The following is a 26,307-nucleotide window of genomic DNA, read 5'->3' as shown; positions in this document are numbered from 1 at the left end:
TTGCCGCCGTGAAATACAGATTACTGCTTTTTTTATTGGATTTACTTGGTTATCGAAGTTTTAACTGTAGCTTTGGACTATCGAGGATTTAACAAACACTACAAAGTTTACAAAAGGATTCTTTCAATCGACCTTACAAATGTGAGAAAAGTTTACGGTAGAATAAAATTAAGTGTGATCACTGACCATGTTTTAAAATCGAGGAGACAAAGACGCACCCTCCCCAATCAGTTCTAATCCGCAGGCAAATTAGCTTTATGCTCAATAAACAACGACCGTAATAAATTCAATAAAAAAAAATCCCAGTTCCCGATAATTTTCTAATTGTCCAATGAAAGCGTTCGGGAGTGTTTTGTGCGGGACCGAACGTCGAACCGTGTCCCGTAAAAAAGATGTATTACAACGTTAATCCCACTTCATGTCCGAGGGAGCGTCAACAAAAAAGTATTCATCCGGTTCCGAATCGGCTCCCCCGCATTTGAAAAAAAAAAAAACACATCCGACCAGAAAAAGTCGTGTATCGAGTGCGGACCAACATTTACACTTGGTCGAGTTTGATTTGTAATTTTCGAGGACCCAACGACAGATACAAGCGCCGTTATCGAGGACTTTATTTTTGATTCATGCCGTCATTAGAAACTGATCGAGTATGAATTTGATTTACGGGGCGGTAAATTGAATAATTTGAAGGCAATTCCATTGCGAAATGGGTTTTTACACATTTACAGAGATGTGATTGAATCTACAATGTAGACGTTGTTTGTTGTAATTGAAGTGGTTATGTAGCAAAGGATTCACAAGTAACAATGTAATTATTTCAATCTTTTCAGTTGATTTATGTCTATAAAACATTATACATATGCATGTCAATGATATTTAAGAAACATAACTGAATAAATTGACTAATTCACTTCAATTCGTGTCTTCTTTGTTACTTTTTTCTATATAGTATATTCAATATGATCTTTTATAATTGTAAAACCAGTAGGTTGTCTTCAATTGTTTCTATTAATAAAATTTAAAAAACATTGTTCTGTAAGTTCTTTTGATAAGAATTCTTGTTATTTTTCATGACATGCTTCAGCCAAATTTTCAAAGAAATATTTATATAAACATTGAGGAAATAAATAAAAATATAAATATGGACCAAATTACATGACATACTTACAACAAATTCCCATAGAAATATTTATATAAACATTGAGGAAATTACTTCAATTTAATATGTATTGTCCCTGATTTTGAAGTATTATCTTATCGTGCCCGGAAATAACTTCTTTATCATTTATATTTTCCATTTACTATGTTCATAATGATATTTTATTACAGTAAAATCAAATGATTTTCTTCCCTAATTTCTGTTAAATAATAATAAAAAACAATTGTGTTCAGTAATTTTTTGTAATAATTTTTGATTAAGTTTTATATAATTTATTAATTTTTCGTGACATTCTTACAGCAAATTTCCCAAAAATATTTATATAAATATTGAGGAAATCACTTCAATTTAATAAGCTTTGTTTCTGATTTTGAAGTGATCATCTTGTCTTGTCTGGAAATACATTCTTTGTCACTTTTATTTTCCATTTACTACATTCATAACGATATTTTATTATTGTAAAATCAAAAGATTTTCTTCACTAATTTCTGTTTAAGAAATAATAATAAAAACAATTGTGTTCAGTAATTTTTTAGCAATAATATTGATTAAGTTTGATATAATTTATTAATTTTTGATGACGAACAGCAAATTTCCAAAAAATATTTTTATAAACATTGAGGATATCACTTCAATTTAATAAGTATTGTCCTTGATTTTGAAGTGAACATCTTGTCTTGTCTGGAAATAACTTCTTTGTCACTTTTATTTTCCATTTACTACGTTCATAATGATATTTTGTTATTGTAAAATCAAAAGATTTTCTTCACTAATTTCTGTTGAATAAATAATAATAAAAACAATTGTGTTCAGTAATTTTTAGCAATAATTTTTGATTAAGTTTGATATAATTTATTAATTTTTGATGACATACAGCAAATTTCCAAAAAATATTTATATAAACATTGAGGATATCACTTCAATTTAATAAGTATTGTCCTTGATTTTGAAGTGAACATCTTGTCTTGTCTGGAAATAACTTCTTTGTCACTTTTATTTTCCATTTACTACGTTCATAATGATATTTTGTTATTGTAAAATCAAAAGATTTTCTTCACTAATTTCTGTTGAATAAATAATAATAAAAACAATTGTGTTCAGTAATTTTTAGTAATAATTTTTGATTAAGTTTGATATAATTTATTAATTTTTGATGACATACAGCAAATTTCCAAAAAATATTTATATAAACTTTGAGGATATCACTTCAATTTAATAAGTATTGTCATTGATTTTGAAGTGATCATCTTGTCTTATCTGGAAATAACTTCTTTGTCACTTTTATTTTCCATTTACTACGTTCATAATGATATTTTGTTATTGTAAAATCAAAAGATTTTCTTCACTAATTTCTGTTGAATAAATAATAATAAAAACAATTGTGTTCAGTAATTTTTTAGCAATACTTTTTGATTAAGTTTGATGTAATTTATTAATTTTTTATAACATACAGCAAATTTCCAAAAAATATTTATATAAACATTGAGGATATCACTTCAATTTAATAAGTATTGTCCTTGATTTTGAAGTGATCATCTTGCCTTGTCTGGAAATGACTTCTTTGTCACTTTTATTTTCCATTTAAAAGATAAAAAGATTTTCTTCATTAATATTTGTTTAAGAAATAATAATAAAAACAATTATGTTCAGTAATTTTTTAGCAATAATTTTTTATTAAGTTTGATATAATTTATTAATTTTTAATATAAACATTGAGGATATCACTTCAATTTAATAAGATTTGAAGTGATCATGTTGTCTTGTCTGGAAATAACTTCTTTGTCACTTTTATTTTCCATTTACTACGTTCATAATGATATTTTGTTATTGTAAAATCAAAAGATTTTCTTCACTAATTTCTGTTGAATAAATAATAATAAAAACAATTGTGTTCAGTAATTTTTTAGCAATACTTTTTGATTAAGTTTGATGTAATTTATTAATTTTTCATAACATACAGCAAATTTCCAAAAAATATTTATATAAACATTGAGGATATCACTTCAATTTAATAAGTATTGTCCTTGATTTTGAAGTGATCATCTTGCCTTGTCTGGAAATGACTTCTTTGTCACTTTTATTTTCCATTTAAAAGATAAAAAGATTTTCTTCATTAATATTTGTTTAAGAAATAATAATAAAAACAATTATGTTCAGTAATTTTTTAGCAATAATTTTTTATTAAGTTTGATATAATTTATTAATTTTTAATATAAACATTGAGGATATCACTTCAATTTAATAAGATTTGAAGTGATCATGTTGTCTTGTCTGGAAATAACTTCTTTGTCACTTTTATTTTCCATTTACTACGTTCATAATGATATTTTGTTATTATAAAATCAGAAGATTTTCTTCACTAATTAATAAAAAAACAAGCTTCTCATGTCTGTCATTGTCACGTTTACTTTTAGTGTACTACAGTCATAATTATCTTTTACCATTCTAAAACAAGGTTTTCTTCAATAGTTTCTTAAAAAAAATAAACAGAATTAGATATTTAGTAACATTTTGACAAAATTCTTCAAGTGCATGAATTAAATTCCCAAAATAAATATATTTATACAAACTTTGACGTCTACATAATATGGATGGTATACGTAGTAACATTTTTATAAAGCCGGCGATAACAAAAACGGTCGGAACCACTGAGTTTAATCTAAAAACTGGAATGATGGCGGTTTTGAAATACGTCTGACCGCCGTATGCAGTACAGCTGTAATACGGTATCATGTTAAAATTTCGTCCCGACTCCGCTCTATTTATTCATAGGAAAAAGTAACTTTTGACCGTATGCGAGAACAAAAGTTTATCGTGCAAGTTCGCGCATAACATAATGGCGGGCGCGTTCGTGTAAAGTTATCAGCCGTAAAATTCAAAACGTATTTTCGACCACCAACTTCATTCAAATTTAATTTCAAATTCTTAATCTGGCCCGAACTAATTTATAACTATCTACCATGTATCAGGTTTTCGCGTGTAAAATATTCCCTGCACTAAAAATCTAATCACAATTTAACTTTGTTTGCTGCGACACACACGTCTTGAATCCGGGAAGATTCGTTCGTAGGAAATCCGACATCGGACCGTTTAAATAATTTCCCACTGATAATGACGCCGTCAAACTGTAAGATTTACGAGCGATAGAGCCCGATATGAATGTTATTAATAACCGGGAGGAGCAATTAAACAAAGCTTCGCATCGCTTAGACTCGTTCCGGGGTGCATGTTCCTGTTCACACTCGCCACGAACGAAAAAAAAAAAGAAAAAATTAAAGTCGAGCCGTCACGAAAAACCATCGTAAATAATATCACGGCACAACTTTTATACCGGGCCCTGGTTCAAGGTTAGATCGCTTTACGTATTCATTTGCATAAAATGAAAATTGCCAAACGGCAACGGGAAAAAAATCGATACGGCGGACGTTTGGATTTTGTGTCACACTTTTCCGCCATCCGTTTTGTTTCTCTGTCCGCCTTTCGGTGCTTTGTTCGTGGTTAATTGGCGTACCGGACCGGATGCAACTGTGAAAATAAGTTTTTCATTAAAAATTCGGTGATGGGGTGATTCTGTATGCAAACAAATGAAATAGTTTTAATGTAATTTTTGGAGAGTATACACGAATATCAATATTATGGAAGAGCACATCTTGGAGAAAGATAGATAAAGCTGTGCTGTTAATTGAAGAGGCACTGTTGGGCAGAATAAGATATAAAAATATGGCAAATAGTAGAAATACTTGAGTTAGTTCCTTGAGCAGTATTGTAAAGATTATGGAAGAACAAGCCTTGGAGAAATATTTTAAGTAATTGGAATACTAGAAGATCTATGCAATTAAGCTTAGACGAAGCTGTGCAGTTAGTTGAAGAGGAACTGTTGGACTAAATATGAGAAAAAGTCACAATTTGGCAGTATAGTATGTTCTTACATTTGAAGAAATATAATGGGATACAACAGACCAACTAAATCCTTGAGTTCCTTGAACTAAATTGTAAAGATTATGGAAGAACAAACCTTGAAGAAATATTTTGGAAGCTCTACGCAATTAATCTTAGATGAAGGAGTAGTGTCACTCGAAAAGGCACAGTTGGAGTGAATAAGGTATAAAAATATGGCAAATATCACATTTTGGTAGTTTCGTATGTTCTTACATTTGAAGGAAGATAAAGGAATACAATACATCAACGAAATCCTTGAGTTCCTTGAACAGGATTGTAAAGATTATGGAAGAACAAGCCTTGGAGCAATATTTTAAGTAATTGGAATACTAGAAGATCTATGCAATTAAGCTTAGACGAAGCTGTGCAGTTAGTTGAAGAGGCACTGTTGGACTAAATATGAGAAAAAGTCACAATTTGGCAGTATAGTATGTTCTTACATTTGAAGAAATATAATGAAATACAACAGACCAACAAAATCCTTGAGTTCCTTGAACTAGATTGTAAAAATTATGGAAGAACAAACCTGGAAGAAATATTTTGGAGGATCTACGCAATTAAACTTAGATAAAGGAGTAGTGTTACTTGAAGAGGCACAGTTGGAGTGAATAAGGAATAAAAATATGCCAAATATCATATTTTGGTAGTTTTGTATGTTCTTACATTTGAAGGAAAATAAAGGAATACAATACACCAACGAAATCCTCGAGTTCCTTCACCAGTATTGTAAAGATTATAGAAGAACAAGCCTTGAAGAAATATTTTAAGTAACTGGAATACTAGAAGATCTATGCAATTAAGCTTAGACGAAGCTGAGCAGTTAGTTGAAGAGGCACTGTTGGACTAAATATGAGAAAAAGTCACAATTTGGCAGTATAGTATGTTCTTACATTTGAAGGAATATAATGAAATACAACAGACCAACAAAATCCTTAGGTTTCTTGAACTAGAATTTAAAGATTATGGAAGATCAATCCTTGAAGAAATATTTTAGGAGATCTACTCAATTAAACTTAGATGAAGGAGTAGTGTTACTTGAAGAGGTACAATTGGAGTGAATAAGGTATAAAAATATGACAAATGTCACATTTTGGTAGTTTCGTATGTTCTTACATTTGAAGGAAGATAAAGGAATACAATACATCAACGAAATCCTTGAGTTCCTTGAGCAGTATTGTAAAGATTATGGAAGAACAAGCCTTGGAGAAATATTTTAACTAAGTGGAATAGTAGAAGATCTATGCAATTAAGTTAGACGAAGCTGTGTAGTTAGTTGAAGAGGCACTGTTGGACTAAATATGAGAAAAATTCACAATTTGGCAATATAGTACGTTCTTACATTTGAAAGAATATAATGAAATACAACAGACCAACAAAATCCTTGAGTTCCTTGAACTAGATTGTAAAGATTATGGAAGAACAGGCTTTGAAGAACATTTTAAGTAATTGGAATACTTAAAGATCTCTGAAATCAAACAAACGATACTTTTAATTGTGGAGGCCATCTTCCATTGAAAATGACATAAAAATATGGCAAATGGTGACATTCTGTGTAGGTAAATGAGATTAGTATTTAATGTAATTTTTAGAGAGTGTACACGAACAACCATAAATCACCAGTCACCCCATCGGCGGCAGTGGGAACGCAGATAAACTACCACCAGTGTTCATTTAACTACCGACGCCAGATTCTGGATCCATTACGCGGGTACGTGTATGGAGATGTCAAGCGGCAGACAGCAACTAGTTAGCGCGAAACATCATAATGCAAAGTGTTTCTTGTGACGGCATTAAAACCGCCCGCCTAAAGGGGCGCTTGTTTAAGGCGTGCAGTACCACCACATTAATTAATCATTTCGCGCTGGGACGCAGTCCTGGCCCCACAAAGGTCGCATAATGCAACACTATTAATCAGGACCGATGATTATGTCTTGTTATCGTGGCGGCCGCAGTATTGCCGCTGCCTTCTCTCAATACACCTCCACGTTCGCACAGATGAACAATCACAATGCCGGGGTATTCGAATTAATTAGCCGACGAACATGGAAAACTGAACCATTTACTTGGAAGTAGAACCTTGCCTCTTCCACCACCTTAAAAAATCTAGACGACTTAAGTTACTTGTTTTATTCTTTATCACACAGAAGTCTGTAATGTGAATAATCGTGCAAAACATCAAAGTAAATACAAGATGTGCTTTGAAGGCTCGACTCCTTGAAACCTCAGACAACAGAAATGAGCAAAGCAGTTTCAATGTAAGTTAATCAGAAGTAAATTTGGCCTGATAACATTTCACATAACAAAAACATTAGTGATTCACATACGGAAATGGATGAAATTAGAATGACGGTATGGCTCGGCCGTCGCGGGATCGATAGTTCATCTCGCGTGCCTTTCAAACTTTCCCAGTGACTGTGAGTTGGCAGCGCGGCGTGTTTCGGATGTCGAATCCTTTGATCTGAATATAATTTATTTGTCATTGTTAGCCGAACCATAGAAGTGACTCACAAAGGCGTTAAATAATGTTTCGCTGGTGTATAATTAAAACTAATGGCCGACCACTGTCGCAATTATTATTTCCCAATTATTTATTGCGGCGATCGAGCCGCTTTATTTTAATTGCCGGCCCCGGTTTTAATGGGTGTCATGCTCATGTTTGTCGGTCGGTGCCTGGACGGGCCATACCGAATTAGGTTTGATTTAATTGTCAAATAATGTTTCAATTATGCTGGGAAGTTGGCACTTCAAACTGATAACGATCTAAAAGGTCTGTGGCAACCGTTGCACTTTAGTTCAGCACGTCTACATTTGATTCACATGAATACAACAAATCAACAAAGTCTTTGAGTTCCTCGAGCAAGATTGAACAAATTATGGAAGAGTAAGTCTTAAAGAAACTTTTTAAGTAATTCCAATTCTTGAAGAATTAATGCTGTCAACCTTGAAGGAAGTTTGGCAGTCAAATATATCTTTTTATTGGAAAGAAAATAAAGGAATACAACAAACCAACAAAATCCTTGAGTTCTACGAGCTAGATTGTAATATTATGGAAGAGCAAGCCTTGAAGAAACATTTTAAGTAATTGGAGTACTTGAAGAATTAGTTGAAGAGGAACTGTTGTACTGAGAACAGCTTAAACAATATGGCAAATAGTCACAGTTTCGCAGTTCCTTATGTTCCTTGTGAATATTAAAGTAAATGTAGTAGGCAAACTAGACTTGAACAAAGGAAAGTCTACTGTTGGAGACAAGCAGGAAAATTAGATGGTTTTATCATAGTTGCATTAATAAAAACGGCACCAAAGCCGCCATATCAACGGCAATAACTCAATTCGGTTTTGTACCACGCAACAAGCAAAAAATAAAAAATCGCACAAAAGCGGACACGAAAAGACAAAAGAAAATCGACGGCGTAGCCGATAAAAGACAAGCGACAACGGTGTAAATTACTCGGAAGCGAAATGCACTGTAGTTTACATTATCGAACACTCCTCATCCTTTAATCTTGTGTCAACAAGGCGGCCCGTGCGCCATTGATACCGAAATCGGGCGAGGGAAAAAAGCCGCCACATAATATAAATTTAACGGGGAAGAAAGTGTAACCGTCCGGGCCCGCGATAACCCAATTTGCCAATATTGGGGGGCGGCTCCGGCACTCCAGTGGGGGCTGGTTGGATATCAAGATGTAAATGGAATTATATGTGCGTAACTAATCGCGAAATTGAAAGGCACTCGTGTGTAAGGAGTTTGAGGGAAGTTCGTTCTTAAAATGCACAATGCATTCTGGCTAGGATAATATGTAATCTATTCAAATGTCTGCTCGACCCACGACCTTTTGTGCTATTTAATTCGTGTTTGCGGAGGATGGCATTTCAGTTATGTTATGAAAATGAAAATAGTCTCGGGCAGTTGAAATTTACACCCCGCTATAATAATGTGCTGCAAGTATAGCTTTATTGCAGGTCGGGGGCTGATGGTAAATTGTAAATTTACAATTGGATTATTGACTAGGAAATTGCCTTCTGTTTTTACAATAAATCTTACTTAAGCTTAGCCTTCTTAATATAAGCCTCGATAAATGTTCCTTATTCTTGGCAGATGGTGTCGAAAACGGTGGCCATAATTTATTCGAATTTATTCGTGCGCAATTAGTGTCAATACAGGAACCGCCATTAATAATTGTGACGCAAGGGCAATAATCGTCATGCACGTCCGAAATCAAAATTCCATCGGTTCGGCATCGGAGATATAGTGGGGCAGGTCGCGGGATCAGGCCGATCAATTAATTTGAGGGATAGTCGCCCATAAATTTCCCTATAAATATTGTTGCTGAGAGGCCGCCTCAGTTGCATGGCCGTCGCTTTGCCCCGGCCGGGGCCTAAGAGAATATTAACGCTAAATGATTTAACGCGATCATTATGTCTGAATTGATGATCAGAAGGCAGGGATAATTAGAACACATGATGGGCTTAGAAAGCTGAGCCGGCGCTGTGTTCGGTTATGGCGGGTAATCTCAGCCGGGCTTACTTCCATCAATCCTCTCATTATTAGCGGCAGAGACAGCCGACACGGGGACGGCGACCGGGGGAATGGGGACGACGGGATCGGGGGACCCGGCCGTCCTCTCTTCCGCGGACCCATAGATGCCCGGATTAACGCGCCCTGAATAATACACGAGCCCTGTTTATTCATTTATTCATGTGTCGGGGATTAGACCAAATATTTCACGGACGCGCAGAAATCACATCGCCACTATTTTCTTTTATTTTTGTTAAGTGTCTAAACAGGAATTTCAACAGGGAATAAATCGATTGATTCGAGTATTTTGAATTTTAAAATAGAAGATCAAGTTGTTATTTTTTTCCTAGTTAAATCAGAAGTATAAATTATGACTTGACGAAGCTGAAAGACGTAGCTCTCAGTTTGTGAAGTCTGTATCTTTCTTGCTTAAATTTATAAATTTGTCACATTAAACTTACTTTGTACCAGTGATTATTTAAGAAAATATACGTTGTGGGATTAAAAAATAATTTACTTTAAAATTGTATCAAACATTATAATTTACATGTACATAATAAAAATTGAATATAAAATAATTTTATTTATCTATTTTTTAAATTTAAACAAAATTTATGCAGTTGATTTGATTTGACAGAACACACAAACCTATGCAAAATAGTAAATATATAAATTAGTTAAAACTAATTAATAATAAATTTTATAGAAATAGTTATTTCAGTAAAAAATAATTAATTTAAGGATCTATAATTTAAAAAGAAAATTAAATTGTTGAATATTTTTCTTAGTTAAATCAGAAGTATAAATTATGATCTTGACGAACCCGGAAAACTTAAGTTTGTGAAGTCAGTATCTTTGTTGATGAAATTTATAAATTCGTATAATATTAATATAATAAAATATTTGACATATAGACACATTAAACATACTTTGTACCAGTGATCATTTAAAAAAATTATACGCTGCGGGAAAATAAAATTAGTTACTTCAAAATTAAGTCAAACATTATAATTTACACGTATGTAATAAAAATTGGCTATAAAATAATTTTAATTATTTATTTTTTAAATTTAATCAAAGTTTATCCAGATGATTTGATTTGACAGAACACACAAATCTATACAAAATAGTAAATTTATAAATTAGTTAAAAGTAATTAATAATAAATTTTATAGAAATAGTTATTTCAGTAAAAAATAATTAATTTAAGGATCTATAATTTAAAAAGAAAATTAAATTGTTGAATATTTTTCTTAGTTAAATCAGAAGTATAAATTATGATCTTGACGAACCCGGAAAACTTAAGTTTGTGAAGTCAGTATCTTTGTTGATGAAATTTATAAATTCGTATAATATTAATATAATAAAATATTTGACATATAGACACATTAAACATACTTTGCATCAGTGATCATTTAAAAAAATATACGCTGCGGGAAAACAAAATTAGTTACTTCAAAATTAAGTCAAACATTATAATTTAGACGTATGTAATAAAAATTGGCTATAAAATAATTTTAATTATTTATTTTTTAAATTTAATCAAAGATTATCCAGATGATTTGATTTGACAGAACACACAATGCAAAATAGTAAATTTATAAATTAGTTAAAACTAATTAATAATAAATTTTATAGAAATAGTTATTTCAGTAAAAAATAATTAATTTAAGGATCTATAATTTAAAAAGAAAATTAAATTGTTGAATATTTTTCTTAGTTAAATCAGAAGTATAAATTATGATCTTGACGAACCCGGAAAACTTAAGTTTGTGAAGTCAGTATCTTTGTTGATGAAATTTATAAATTCGTATAATATTAATATAATAAAATATTTGACATATAGACACATTAAACATACTTTGCATCAGTGATCATTTAAAAAAATATACGCTGCGGGAAAACAAAATTAGTTACTTCAAAATTAAGTCAAACATTATAATTTAGACGTATGTAATAAAAATTGGCTATAAAATAATTTTAATTATTTATTTTTTAAATTTAATCAAAGATTATCCAGATGATTTGATTTGACAGAACACACAAACCTATGCAAAATAGTAAATTTATAAATTAGTTAAAACTAATTAATAATAAATTTTATAGAAAAAAAAAATAATTAATTTAAGGATCTATAATTTAAAAAGAAAATTAAATTGTTGAATATTTTTTTTTAGTTAAATCAGAAGTATAAATTATGATCTTGACGAACCCGGAAAACTTAAGTTTGTGAAGTCAGTATATTTGTTGATGAAATTTATAAATTCGTATAATATTAATATAATAAAATATTTGACATATAGACACGTTAAACATACTTTGTACCAGTGATTATTTAAAAAAATATACGCTGCGGGAAAACAAAATTAGTTACTTCAAAATTAAGTCAAACATTATAATTTAGACGTATGTAATAAAAATTGGCTATAAAATAATTTTAATTATTTATTTTTTAAATTTAATCAAAGTTTATCCAGATGATTTTATTTGACAGAACACATAAACCTATGTAAAAGAGTAAATTTATAATTTTTGTTTTAGTTCAGTAAAAAAATGGTTAATAAAGATCTAGAAGTTAAGAAGAAAATTGAATTATTGAATATTTTTTCCTAGTTAAATCAGAAGTATAAACTCTGACTTTAACGAGTATTGAAAGCGTAACTCCCACCTTGTGACGTCAGAAGCTTTATTGTTGGAATTGATAATTTTGTCTAAAATTGATATAACAAAATAACTAACATATAACTTACACTTTGTAAATGTTCCTTTATTGTAATATATGTTGTGGGACTAAAAATATTTATTTTATTTTAAAATTGAACAAAATTTAAATATAGTAAAGTAGTAATTTATTTCTTACCTCTCATATTTTGCAATTATAATATTGTTATTTTAAAATTTGATATCTAGAGTTAAATTTAAAATTATGAACCTTCTTAAAATGAATAGCCCTAAACTTTAATCTAAAGGATTGTATCATACCTTTTTGAATTAGGGTATTAAGATTAAACCAAGTCAATCAGGACACTCCGTTCACTATTAGCTATAAATAAATTATCCGTCCCATTATAAAATTGCATCGTGGTTCGGAAGGGAAAGCCTAGAGCATAAAGAAAGTTATTTCATTATTTAGACGCAAGCAAATTGCATCGTAACATCATTTCCATTTCCTCAGACCGTTCCGCGGCAACTATCCATGAATGAGGCAAACCTGAAATCTGAACTGGTCTCGCATTTTTCAGCGGGCTCTTATCTCGTGACCTAATTTGTTCCGGTGGCTGGCCCGAATGAAAAAAGAACCGACGGCGTCGGCGGTGGCAACAAGACACGGGCGAACATGTTATTAATAATTCGCCGTGTAAAGTTGCACGGTGGAGTTATTGTTGTCAGAAAATTATCGTGACACAAATAACGGAGCGGTCCCTTCCTGTCCTGTCCGTCCTGATACGCACGCTTTAACAACGAGATTAATTTATCAAAACGGTGACAGATTAGCGACGTTACCGTGGGCCACGAAAGTTTCCCGTTTCAGAATGTCGGGCAAAAACCGAAACTTAAGACAATGACTGCGTCCCGCTGCCGTCAGAAAACACGCGTGCCTCCGTCGCAATTTGCTGTTGGTGATGTTCGTTTTAAATCTAAAACAATCGCACGGAAAGATTTGCCGGGTGTAATCTCGAATGATCCCCGTGTAAATACCCCGGTTTATTTAGTCATTCCGCGGGAAAAATCGTAAACCTGTCAGATCTATGTAAAAAAGGCGCCGTAAAAAGCCGCAGGGACTGTATAAAGGTAGCAAGTAAAAATTCTGGAAACGTCTATATAATACATGTGACAGCCAGAGGTTAGGGAAGAAACAAAGGCACAAGGAAAACACGTTTTTTTCTTTCCCTTAAGCAGGCGGTTTGAACAGACAGTGCGCTGTTTTACGGCCGGAATACATTACAATGGGAATCAATAAAAAAATATTGCTCCATCCATCATATTGAGCGTCGTTAATTTAAATTTTTTGGGGATAAACTTTTGCCATCCGTCGCATTCGCCATAAATTCGACTGGGGGATATTTTATTTATCATTAAATTTCACTCGCAATACTGTTTTTAAATATAATCCCAAAATTTTATTTTTTGGGAGTACATTATGCTTTTAGTGAGGTCGGCAATATTTAGACGTTGATTTTTTATATTAATTATTTTGTTTTTTTCTTCCTGTTGAAAGTGAGTTAATAAATAAAGTAAAATAATATACGTCCTACTTAAAGTATTTAAAATAGATGATCTCTAAAGAGGTATATAAATTGTTTTAACTTCAGCATTAAACGATAGGGAAAGTTACACAATACAGATGTGTTTATCGATCATAAACCTCCTTAGAACTGCTTCTAAACTCGTCGAAATTAACATCCGTTATATCAGTCGTTAATTACGGCCTCCGACAATTAATTTGAGGGCCTTTGCCGCAAAGTGCCACCCTGAGTGTAACAACACCACTGTTCAGTGCCCCGTCATTGATCCCCGTTCGCCATAAGCGAATATTACCTCTCCAATAAACTTAACACCTTTATTACACCCCCACGAATTTTTTTGACAGCGACCGTCTGTTCCGCGATTCCCACAATTGAAATTGCCCCCCATAAATCCGACACGGGCACATCTTCCCCTTAACGGCGTCTGATTAAGGTTGAGCGTCGGAATTTTTTTTTTACAAGTTTAAAACATGTTAGAGGCGCGAATATGGAAACAAAGGCGGTTAGGCGACGGAACAAGTTTTCCCATTTAGGATCGGGATCGTGACGCGACCGATGCGTGCGAGGGTAATTTGAACTCGGTGCGTGGCTGCGAAGATTAGAGGAGGCACATTTCGACCTTAAAAACCCGCCCGGCATTGACGTGACGCCCGTGTCACGGTGCGAATAATATAATCGCGTCTAAACTTTTACTTAAATGACGAAAATTTGTTCGCTTCCCCCCGAACGTACCAATTTTGCCTGACTATTTTCTGTCCCTGCCAATTTTCTGACAACGGATGAAATGAGACATTCGCATGATTAAAATTGTTTTATTAAACTATTACACTTCCAACTTCTTTTGTTTGCCCGTAGGTCGTGACATCTGGTACAAAGAATTAATGATGTCAGACATCTTCTTCTCAATGGTGCCCATATAGATCATAACGTTGTGGAGGTTAATCTGTTCACCTTTTAGTAATTCGAGTATTGGCCCTCTTTCACATCTTAACAGCTTGAAAACGTCCAAAATCCCATCCAGAATTTGCTTTAGCTTCTCATCAGATTTCTTCAACTCCTCTTCCGCTTCATCTGCTTCCGCCTTCTTTTCGTCCAATTCTTTTTGCATGTTGTCCAAAGTGGCGTTTCTACTTTTGACCCTTTCATCACTTAATTTTTGCTGCTCCTCAATTTTCTCTTCGAAAGTTTTGACCTTTATCTGTAGGTCTTCTATTTCGTGGTTTAGTTCGTTGACGTAATTAAAAAGTGCAAAATTCTCCTCTTCCTGCTTTATAAACTGAGCCGCCATTCTCTCCACGTCGTCTTCACTGCAATAATTTCTGATCTCCGCCAAAGTCTCCACGTAAGTTTTCAGTTGGTTCTCTTGAGTCCTTTGTTCTTCCTCTTTTTTCAGTCGTTCCTTCTCTTCCAGATCCTTCAGCACTCTTCTCTGCCCTTTAATGCACAAAAATTCTTGCAGCCGGTTATCGTGGTCCAAAATCCTTTTAATCTCCCGCATTTCTTCAGCGTGTACTACCAAATCGTGTTGTGCACGTTTCTTCAAAGCCTCCAACTTAGAGCTGCATTCTTCCCTCTGATCGTAGGCCGAAGTTGCTTGGTCCACAAGTTCCATCATCAGCTTTTTACCGTTTTTCAAGTCGAGAAGTAGTTGATCCCACGTTTCGTTGAATTGACACCTTTCCACCAACAGATGGTCTATCTCTTCTCTTAGATCCTTGTTGTCAACGATGATTTTACAGAATTTTTTGACTGAATGCTCCAAACGGTTTTCCAGGGCTTTAATGGTATTGTTACCAGACTTGATGCGGTACTGATACTCCTGTTCGGTGACACCGTTATCACGACGCAGCTTTTTTATTTCGGTTTCCATTTTCTTTTGTTGTACGTCAATCTCCTTGATTTCGTTCTTCATGTCGTCAGCTTCTTTGCAATATTTCTTGTATTTTTTCAATAGTTTTTCCATGTTAATCGTATGCTGCAGGTCTTCCTTCGTGTGACTGGTGGAAGTAGCCACTCTTAAATCTTCGAGTATTTTCTTCTTTTCTTCCTTCAAACCTTTGATGATTTTCCTTTGTTTTTCGAGTTTAGCTTTAGTCTCGTCGGAGTAAGCCATTCGATCTTCCTCCATGATACGTAGTTGTCTTTGAAGCCTACTCAACTCCTCCTCCGCCATTGCCGTCATTTCCTTTTCCGTTGCTGCTTGATTCGACATTTCAATCATTTCACTTTACGAGATTAATAAAGAACGACGTTCACTTAGAGCACTACTTGTGACTTCAGGTTTGTTTGTTTGTTGCCTAGGAACGACTCAGAAGTTGTTTGATCGAAACGGTCTAGACCGAGAGGTTTAATTACCACCATATTCGTAAACATAATTAATAACCATGATGAACGACATAATCCTTTAATACCCCAAAACAAGTAAAAAATTGATGGCATTAATGATTAGAAATATTATTCCAATTTTAGACCGGGCTTAATTTACGACTTTTTCAAAAGACTTACGATCCGCTAAAAATAGAAAAATGAATTCGTAACATCGAAGGTTCGCGTGATGAAGTGCATTTAACCTATTTTTAAATTCCGGCGCTTGCATTACTGTTATGATGATATTAAGGCACTTCACGGTGCTTATTTGTATGGAAATGTCTCGCAAAGATCATTTTTGGCTCAGCCCGTGAAATTGCCAGGTATCATTAATTTCGGCCACGAAGTGAATTAAATAATCCCGTTCGGAGTGAATCAGGAAATTTAGCGTGTTGGTCTATTTTAGGTGGAAATTGAATGCCCGCCACTGTAAAAACGGGGCCGGCCGTTTTTAATATTTTATTCATGATTGCGGAATAGCACATCTCGTAACTCGGGGGAGACCTTCGGCACGAGTGCAACGGGCGGGCGGCATCGTCGGGGCGGGTGGCAAATTGATGGCATTCCGACGACACGACATGCTTAGATGTCGGCGCGGCACAAATCACGTACTCCCGCACATCAACCGTTCTTATTTTAGGAATCGATACGATCGCCACTTGTCATTGGGTTCGTGCAATGTCCCTTGCAAATAAGATCCGACCGAGTCCCGTCGAGTTATTATCGGGAAGGATGTTGTTACTTTCCGGGTCATCTAGATACAGACCGGCGATACCGATCTGATGGGGGCGGTACGTTTAAGGGCAAAGTTAATAAGCTTACAATGACATCTTTGTCAATACGTTTCTGTTTATTGGTTCAACTGTTAAATTTTACAATTGTGTCTTAAAATTTAGATCAAAGAAAAGATAATGAATTAGACAGGAGTTAAGAAAACATTGAGAAGACCTCATATCTAGTAAAGGTGAAAGGGAGAGAAGGTTAGAAGAGTTAGTTAAAAGAAAGAAAGTTGATAATAAACTTACAATGACATTTTTATCAATATGTTTTTATTTATTTGTTTAAATATTCATTTTTACTATTGCTTGTTGTTGTTGAGAATGTTGAGAAAAACACAAATTTAGTAAAGGTAAAAAGAAAGTTAAGAAAACAACAGGTCTGGTAAAGGCAAAAAGAAGAGAAAAATAATTAATGGAAAGAAATATAATAAACATTTGACAGTTGAAATGATGATTTTTACTATTGCTTTCGACAAAATGTGTTAAAATGTGGGTAATAGAAAAGATATAAAAGACAAGGAGTTGAGAAATGTTGAGAAAACAATAGATCTGGAAAAGGTAGAAGGAAGAGAAAGTTAGTGAAAGGAAAAAAAAGGATAATAATAAACTTACAATCACATTTTCATCAATATGTTCCCACTTACTGGTTTAAATGTTAATTCCTACAATTGCTTGTGTTAAAACTTCTCTATAGAAAAGATACAGAGTTAAGAAAATGTTGAGAAGACCTCATATCTGGTAAAGGTGAAAGGAAGAGAAGGTTAGAAGAGTTAGTTAAAAGAAAGAAAGATGATAATAAACTTACAATGACATTTTTATCAATATGTTTCTTTTTATTGGTTTAAATATTCATTAATACTATTGTTTGTTGTTGTTGAGAATGTTGAGAAAAACACAAATTTAGTAAAGGTAAAAAGAAAGTTAAGAAAACAACAGATCTGGTAAAGGCAAAAAGAAGAGAAAAATAGTTAATGGAAAGAAAGATAATAAACTATTTGACAGTTGAAATGATGATTTTTACTATTGCTTTCGACAAAATGTGTTAAAATCTGGATAATAGAAAAGATATAAAAGACAAGGAGTTGAGAAATGTTGAGAAAACAATAGATGTGGTAAAGTTAGAAGGACGAGAAAGTTAGTGAAAGGAAAAAAAGGATAATAATAAACTTACAATCACATTTTTATTAATATGTTTCTATTTACTGGTTTAATTGTTAATTCCTACAATTGCTTGTGTTAAAACTTCTCTATAGAAAAGATACAGAGTTAAGAAAATGTTGAGAAGACCTCATATCTGGTAAAGGTGAAAGGAAGAGAAGGTTAGAAGAGTTAGTTAAAAGAAAGAAAGTTGATAATAAACTTACAATGACATTTTTATCAATATGTTTTTATTTATTTGTTTAAATATTCATTTTTACTATTGCTTGTTGTTGTTGAGAATGTTGAGAAAAACACAAATTTAGTAAAGGTAAAAAGAAAGTTAAGAAAACAACAGGTCTGGTAAAGGCAAAAAGAAGAGAAAAATAATTAATGGAAAGAAATATAATAAACATTTGACAGTTGAAATGATGATTTTTACTATTGCTTTCGACAAAATGTGTTAAAATCTGGGTAATAGAAAAGATATAAAAGACAAGGAGTTGAGAAATGTTGAGAAAACAATAGATCTGGTAAAGGTAGAAGGAAGAGAAAGTTAGTGAAAGGAAAAAAAGGATAATAATAAACTTACAATCACATTTTCATCAATATGTTCCCACTTACTGGTTTAAATGTTAATTCCTACAATTGCTTGTGTTAAAACTTCTCTATAAAAAAGATACAGAGTTAAGAAAATGTTGAGAAGACCTCATATCTGGTAAAGGTGAAAGGAAGAGAAGGTTAGAAGAGTTAGTTAAAAGAAAGAAAGATGATAATAAACTTACAATGACATTTTTATCAATATGTTTCTATTTATTGGTTTAAATATTAATTCCTACAATTGCTTGTGTTAAAACTTCTCTATAGAAAAGATACAGAAGTAGGAAGAGAAACGGAGAAAATGTTTAGAGAAGTACAGATTTGGTAAAGGTAGAAAGAAAGTTGAGGAAACAACAGATCTTGGAAAAGTAGAAGAAAGAGAAAATTGGAGACAATAACAACTTTATCAATGTGTATTTATCTATTGTTTTAAATATTTATTTTTAATATTTCTTCTAACAAAAATCTAGACCACAGACAACAGGTAGAAGGAATAGAGAGGTAGAAGGGAAAAATGTTAAAATCATTTCTGTAGAAAAGATATAAGTTGGGAAGAGAATAAACATGATGAAAATAGAAGGAAGAAAAACTTATTTAATGATCAATGAGAAAGACATGATTTTTAGGAAATATTGAAGGGAACAATACATTTGGTGAAAATACAAAGAGAAAATAAATTATTGACAATGGAATAAAAATTAATTTCAATAATTCTTGCACAGAACACATAAAAAACTCCTGTGAAATACAGTGGTCCAATAATTTTGAATAATCGAATAGGATTTTGGGAAGATTTGATTTCAGAGTAGATTGAACGAGACACAATCGAAGGCAATAAATCGTACTAGGTGAAAAAGTATTTAATGGTACGAATAGGACCGTGCGTCATTTAGAGGTCAGTGGTGAATTAAATTTAATATCTGGCCCCTAAATCACTGGCAAGTTGATTTTACAGGGCAGAAACAATGGAGGAACGATAGTAACAAATGCTCGCTAACCAGTTTGCATTATGTATTTTCCGTGTTCAAACATAAAACCAACTGAAATATTTGTGATGACTTATTGATGTAACGGCCTGTATATCGACTGGTGGCGAACATGCGTAACAATAGGCATTGACAGGACGAGCCATTATGTTCGTGCCGTTATCTATGCCCGATCATAATTTATAATATGGAAAATGCATATTGTTCGGCAACAACTAGATAAACACCAACGAACTCCGAAAATTCTGATTCATTACCTTCGACATGCATCGAGTGCATTCTATCTCGGTCATGCGTCATTGTCACCAACAGTCTCGTGGACAGAAATCAACAGCTGCTTCCCGAGCTGCACACAAAAAAAACACCCACCACCAATTTTTCACCTTCATGCTAATTAAGTCTGAAATTCGGTAACACGGCCAAGATTAAATTGTGAACTGGATGAAAGTTGCCCGTAAAAGTCTGAGAGACATAATTTACAAGGGGGATGTGAGAGCCAAGTGTGGAAGATCAGAGGCAAACTTTTATGACGTTAGCTATTTCAGTAAACAGATTTCGGTGAATTACAGGCGGCATCGTACATAAACCGGAATTCGTTGCCCCGAATAGTTTCTGCCTCCATCGATCGACGAATTTACTCCATATTTATACATCTTCTCGCATTTCCCAAGCCCACATCATAATAAAACTTCTGATATTGGGTTTCTTAGAGAAAAAAGTACATGTACACATATTCCGAGATGTCTGTTTCGCCGACGGCTTAGTTCGAATATTATTGACAGAGTTGGGGAGGAGATAAATATATTTTCTGTGACTTTGGTAAAATCGCAATTACATGCATGCACATTATTTTTTGATGTCGATGATTTGAATTAATTAAACAATCAGAATACCAATGGCATTCTATTGCCACAAATATTCATTAATATGTTATTGGTTCAAATATTGATTTCTATTATTGCATCTGGCAAAAAGTTTCAAAATCTAGATCATAAAAAATAAATAGAAGTAGATAGTGGTGCAAGTGTTGATTTATTCTATTGCTTCTGACAAAACGTCTTAAAATCTAAATCATAGAAAATAAAGAGAAGTAGAAAGGAGTGTTGAAAAAATGCTGAAAAAACAACAGATCTGGAAAAGGACGTTAGTGAAAGGAAAAAAGATAATAACTAATTTACAATGACATTCCTATTTAGTGGTGCAAATGCTGATTTCTTCTATGGCTTCTGACAAAACGTCTTAAACTGTAGATCATAGAAAATAATTAGAAGTAGAAAGGAGACTTGAAAAATGTTGAGAAGAACAATCGATATGGTAAAGGTATAAGGAACAAGATGTTAGTAAAAGGAACAATAACAAAATAATAAACTTACATGGACATATTTATCAACACGTTCCTATTTACTGCTTCAAATGTTGATTTCTACTATTGATTCTGACAAAACCTTTGAAAATCTAAATCATAGAAAATAAATAAAAGTAGAAAGGAGACTTGAAAAATGTTGAGAAGAACAACCGATGTGGTAAAGGTAGAAGGAACAAGATGTTAGTGAAAGGAACAATAACAAAATAATAAACTTACATGGACATATTTATCAACACGTTCCTATTTACTGCTTCAAATGTTGATTTCTACTATTGCTTCTGACAAAATCTAAATCATAGAAAATAAATAAAAGTAGAAAGGAGACTTGAAAAACGTTGAGAAGAACAACAGATTTGGTAAAGGTGGAAGGAAAAGGAAGTTAGTAAAAGGGAAAAAAGAAAATAATAAACTTTCAATGATGTCTTCATAAAATAAACTTGAAATATGAAAGTAATATTACTAGTCAAAATAAAAAATACTGAAAATATTTAATTCTAATCTATTTAATTTGGAAAAAAACAAATTTTCCACTTCAAAAGAGGTTCTGTGTAACTTCCCTCACTGGGAACTTCAACAAAGTTACTATAATTCAAGGGGTGAGAGTCTAAAGGGTCTAATTGATAAATTTTGATATCTCAAGTTGTTTTACTTAAAACATTATTGATGTTGACGACATTCAAACTTTGAACACACTCCACATCAACCCTGACGCTAAATAACTTAAATGTCCCTTAGACCCCTTTACTGTTTACATTTTTTTTTTCTATGTAATGAATTTCAATGAGTCGAGTTTGGCATCTTCCATTGTTTGTGAAATGGCACAATAAATCTACCATAAAATTAAGAATTCAAGTTAAATCCAATACGATAAATCATCTGGTGTTTCGGCAGCGCCAATTTACTGAAAAATGTGTGTTATCGAGTTGATGATCCGCGTTCCGGGATGATAAAATTTCCTGACAGCGCGAAAACAAAACCGGACAAAAACACACGGCCATAAATCCAGTGGAAAAAAGTAATGTCAGCAATAGTAGACATTTTCAGCGGTGCGGTTTTATTTTGTTACTGGCGAGTACATTTTTCGGGTTAACGTTGTCGGGACTTTCATGTCGTTGAAACCAAAACTATGCAGCGCGTGATAAAGTAGAAAGTGGTATTCATTACACCGGAGCTCACTTGTACGAGGGACACGTTGCAAACAAAAAAATCATGCAAAAATGTGCGAAATATTTTTATGCGCACCACTAGTTGCCACATGTTTTTGCATTTTTTTTTTCTCGCGACGATGTTAAGTAGTCCTTGTTCTACTATATTACATTGCTTGTAGTACAAATTCGTGTGTGAATTGAAATTGTTTTGGGTTTGTTCGTGCGCTAGTTAATCATTAAGTTCTGCATGAATTGCAATTCGAAATTTGGCGGGCTGCAAAAATTCCACTGTGTGATTAGCCCCGCTTTTAAAATTGTATTTGCTGTTTTATATAATGAAATGTCAATTGAGTAAATAGTAGTCATAAATGCATGGAAATTACCATATATTTGAATAATGAGTGTAAATAACGAGGACCGGCAGTAATCATTTTACAAAGGCATATCAATTTTATTACAACATGTTTTTAGGTTCATATTTAGTTGGTGACTTTTTATTTATAATAAAATGGGGTTAATTTTTAAAGTTAATAATACTTGTAACATTTCCGTAGCCAGGATTTGAATCTGTGTTAGTACTACCCTGTCACAATGCAGGTCTAGGCAATTTCTAGACTTCTAGGTAATCATGGCTGATAGAGACTATAAATTAATTTTCTGAGACTAGTTATAAACAATTTTAATGTACCTGAGGGGCATACTGACAACAAAATAGTTACAACAACAAAAGGTACCAGTGGCATCTTCTTGAGGAAGATAAGAGAAACAAATTATTGTAAATTGAAGATGTGGAAGTACATTTAAAAAATAATAACATGAACTGAAAGTGAAAAGGACAAAAAAGTTGTCTCCTCCGTGACAATGTTTGTAACACTGCCGTGACCAGGATTCGAACCTGGGTTACTACGGCCACAACGTAGGGTCCTAACCACTAGACGATCACGGCTGCAGGAGACTATAAATCAACTTTCTTTAGTCAGTTATAAACAATTTTAATGTTCTTGGATGTCATATGCACAAGGGAAAGGTTGCAGGAACAAACACTATCAGTACCATCTTTCTGATGAAGATATTAGAAGGAAAATTATTGAAAATTGAGGATCCAGAAACATTTATATAAATCTGATGACATGAACAGAAGGTGGAAAGGACAAAAAATTTGTCTCCTCCGTGACAATGTTTGTAACACTGCCGTGACCAGGATTCGAACCTGGGTTACTACGGCCACAACGTAGGGTCCTAACCACTAGACGATCACGGCTGCAGGAGACTATAAATCAACTTTCTTTAGTCAGTTATAAACAATTTTAATGTTCTTGGATGTCATATGCACAAGAGAAAGGTTGCAGGAACAAACACTACCAATACCATCTTCCTGATGAAGACATTAAAAGGAAAATTATTGAAAATTAAGGATCCAGAAACATTTATATAAATCTGATGACATGAACAGAAGGTGGAAAGGACAAAAAATTTGTCTCCTCCGTGACAATGTTTGTAACACTGCCGTGACCAGGATTCGAACCTGGGTTACTACGGCCACAACGTAGGGTCCTAACCACTAGACGATCACGGCTGCAGGAGACTATAAATCAACTTTCTTTAGTCAGTTATAAACAATTTTAATGTTCTTGGATGTCATATGCACAAGGGAAAGGTTGCAGGAACAAACACTATCAGTACCATCTTTCTGATGAAGATATTAGAAGGAAAATTATTGAAAATTGAGGATCCAGAAACATTTATATAAATCTGATGACATGAACAGAAGGTGGAAAGGACAAAAAATTTGTCTCCTCCGTGACAATGTTTGTAACACTGCCGTGACCAGGATTCGAACCTGGGTTACTACGGCCACAACGTAGGGTCCTAACCACTAGACGATCACGGCTGCAGGAGACTATAAATCAACTTTCTTTAGTCAGTTATAAACAATTTTAATGTTCTTGGATGTCATATGCACAAGAGAAAGGTTGCAGGAACAAACACTACCAATACCATCTTCCTGATGAAGACATTAAAAGGAAAATTATTGAAAATTAAGGATCCAGAAACATTTATATAAATCTGATGACATGAACAGAAGGTGGAAAGGACAAAAAATTTGTCTCCTCCGTGACAATGTTTGTAACACTGCCGTGACCAGGATTCGAACCTGGGTTACTACGGCCACAACGTAGGGTCCTAACCACTAGACGATCACGGCTGCAGGAGACTATAAATCAACTTTCTTTAGTCAGTTATAAACAATTTTAATGTTCTTGGATGTCATATGCACAAGGGAAAGGTTGCAGGAACAAACACTATCAGTACCATCTTTCTGATGAAGATATTAGAAGGAAAATTATTGAAAATTGAGGATCCAGAAACATTTATATAAATCTGATGACATGAACAGAAGGTGGAAAGGACAAAAAATTTGTCTCCTCCGTGACAATGTTTGTAACACTGCCGTGACCAGGATTCGAACCTGGGTTACTACGGCCACAACGTAGGGTCCTAACCACTAGACGATCACGGCTGCAGGAGACTATAAATCAACTTTCTTTAGTCAGTTATAAACAATTTTAATGTTCTTGGATGTCATATGCACAAGGGAAAGGTTGCAGGAACAAACACTACCAGTACCATTTTCCTGATGAAGATATTAGCAGGAAAATTATTGAAAATTGAAGATCCAGAAACATTTATATAAATCTGATGACATGAACAAAAGATGGAAAAGACAAAAAATTTGTCTCCTCCGTGACAATGTTTGTAACATTGCCGTGACCAGGATTCGAACCTGGGTTACTACGGCCACAACGTAGGGTCCTAACCACTAGACGATCACGGCTGCAGGAGACGTTGGAAGAAATGCATTTATCGATTAATAAGCAATAAAGTCATGCTCTGATTCAATTTCTCCGCTTATTTTTATTTCATCCGGCCACATAAAACCAAGTTTCACTCTTAATTTCCGTTAGAACTGCATGTGCATCATTCAATTTCCTGCGCTTATATCTCACACAAACGATCCTAGATTACATTTTAGGTACCATTGCTAAAACTTGCTTTCAAACGTTTCAACGTGTTCCAATATAAGTACACAAAGAAAAACACATCGACCGACTTTAGTTACGACAAGAACTAAATAACAATTTTCTGCACTTGACGCCCGAAACTAATTGTGAGATAAAGTTACTTCGAGGCATTTTTATCTTATTGATTGTGTTTCTGGTTAAGCCCAGTGCATATTGTGGTCCTGTCACTAGGTGTCAAACAAATGGTCACTCGATGTCACACAATTCAGAATGGCTTCTCGCCGCGACGCCGACGGAAAAGTCGGAAGCGTTTCCATTTTCAGCGCGCGTTGTGGGCGAACGTCGACAGGATATCAGTCATATCCTTCAAGGTCCTTTGTACGCGCTTAATCCCGGTGTCGATGTGACTAGTGGCCTTTCACAAAAGCGGGGCCCTCTCAATGAGTCGAAGTGGGTCATCGATCCTGGGTTGCCTCTTCCGTTTCGACACTGGAAAAATGTTTTTTAATCCAACGGCTGTTGTCGGCGGTCAAAAGAAAAATTCGACGTCGACGCCTGATAGCAGATTTATTGACGTTGAGGTGGTGCTTTAGCTAAAGGGATTAAAAACGAAATTACGACTATCGTAAAGGTTGTGTTTCAGTTTGACTATATCCAAATAGGAAAAGCAAATATCTAACGTGCTATGTGGACTAAATATTTGAAAGTAGAACAAAGTGAAAGTATTGTTCTGCGAGTATTGAATATTTAATATACATTCACTGTCTTCTGTAGCCGTGATCGTCTAGTGGTTAGGACCCTACGTTGTGGCCGTAGTAACCCAGGTTCGAATCCTGGTCACGGCAATGTTACAAACATTGTCACGGAGGAGACAAATTTTTTGTCCTTTTCACCTTCTGTTCATGTCATCAGATTTATATAAATGTTTTTGGAACCTCAATTTTCAATAATTTTCCTTCTTTCATCTACGTCAGGAAAATGGTACTGGAAGATTTTGTTCCTGCAACCTCTCCCTTTTGTATATGACATCCAAGAACAT

At 33.8% G+C, this 26,307-nt stretch overlaps 2 protein-coding genes and 8 non-coding genes across 19 annotated transcripts in view; 2 read left to right on the top strand and 8 right to left on the bottom strand.

The window, feature by feature from the left end:
- LOC109603956 (calmodulin-binding transcription activator 2) overlaps window positions 1-26,307 on the top strand; it is a 329,859-nt gene that overhangs the window by 14,480 nt on the left and 289,072 nt on the right. The gene's annotated exons all lie outside the window — the stretch shown is intronic.
- LOC109603520 (outer dynein arm-docking complex subunit 1) lies at window positions 14,686-16,066 on the bottom strand. The gene has a single exon (XM_020020020.1). The coding sequence runs from the start codon at window positions 16,042-16,044 to the stop codon at window positions 14,686-14,688; it is 1,359 nt and encodes a 452-aa protein (XP_019875579.1). The 5' UTR covers window positions 16,045-16,066.
- Window positions 23,120-23,191, bottom strand: Trnah-gug (transfer RNA histidin (anticodon GUG)). Its single transcript has one exon. It is a non-coding gene; the product is annotated as a tRNA-His (tRNA).
- On the bottom strand, window positions 23,435-23,506 carry Trnah-gug (transfer RNA histidin (anticodon GUG)). The gene has a single exon. It is a non-coding gene; the product is annotated as a tRNA-His (tRNA).
- Trnah-gug (transfer RNA histidin (anticodon GUG)) lies at window positions 23,750-23,821 on the bottom strand. Its single transcript has one exon. It is a non-coding gene; the product is annotated as a tRNA-His (tRNA).
- On the bottom strand, window positions 24,065-24,136 carry Trnah-gug (transfer RNA histidin (anticodon GUG)). Its single transcript has one exon. It is a non-coding gene; the product is annotated as a tRNA-His (tRNA).
- On the bottom strand, window positions 24,380-24,451 carry Trnah-gug (transfer RNA histidin (anticodon GUG)). Its single transcript has one exon. It is a non-coding gene; the product is annotated as a tRNA-His (tRNA).
- Window positions 24,695-24,766, bottom strand: Trnah-gug (transfer RNA histidin (anticodon GUG)). Its single transcript has one exon. It is a non-coding gene; the product is annotated as a tRNA-His (tRNA).
- On the bottom strand, window positions 25,010-25,081 carry Trnah-gug (transfer RNA histidin (anticodon GUG)). Its single transcript has one exon. It is a non-coding gene; the product is annotated as a tRNA-His (tRNA).
- On the top strand, window positions 26,042-26,113 carry Trnah-gug (transfer RNA histidin (anticodon GUG)). Its single transcript has one exon. It is a non-coding gene; the product is annotated as a tRNA-His (tRNA).

Source organism: Aethina tumida, chromosome 5 (genome assembly GCF_024364675.1).
Source record: "Aethina tumida isolate Nest 87 chromosome 5, icAetTumi1.1, whole genome shotgun sequence".
NCBI lineage: Eukaryota > Metazoa > Arthropoda > Insecta > Coleoptera > Nitidulidae > Aethina > Aethina tumida.
Note: the sequence above shows the minus strand (reverse complement) of the source record. Positions and strands in the feature narration are given on the sequence as shown.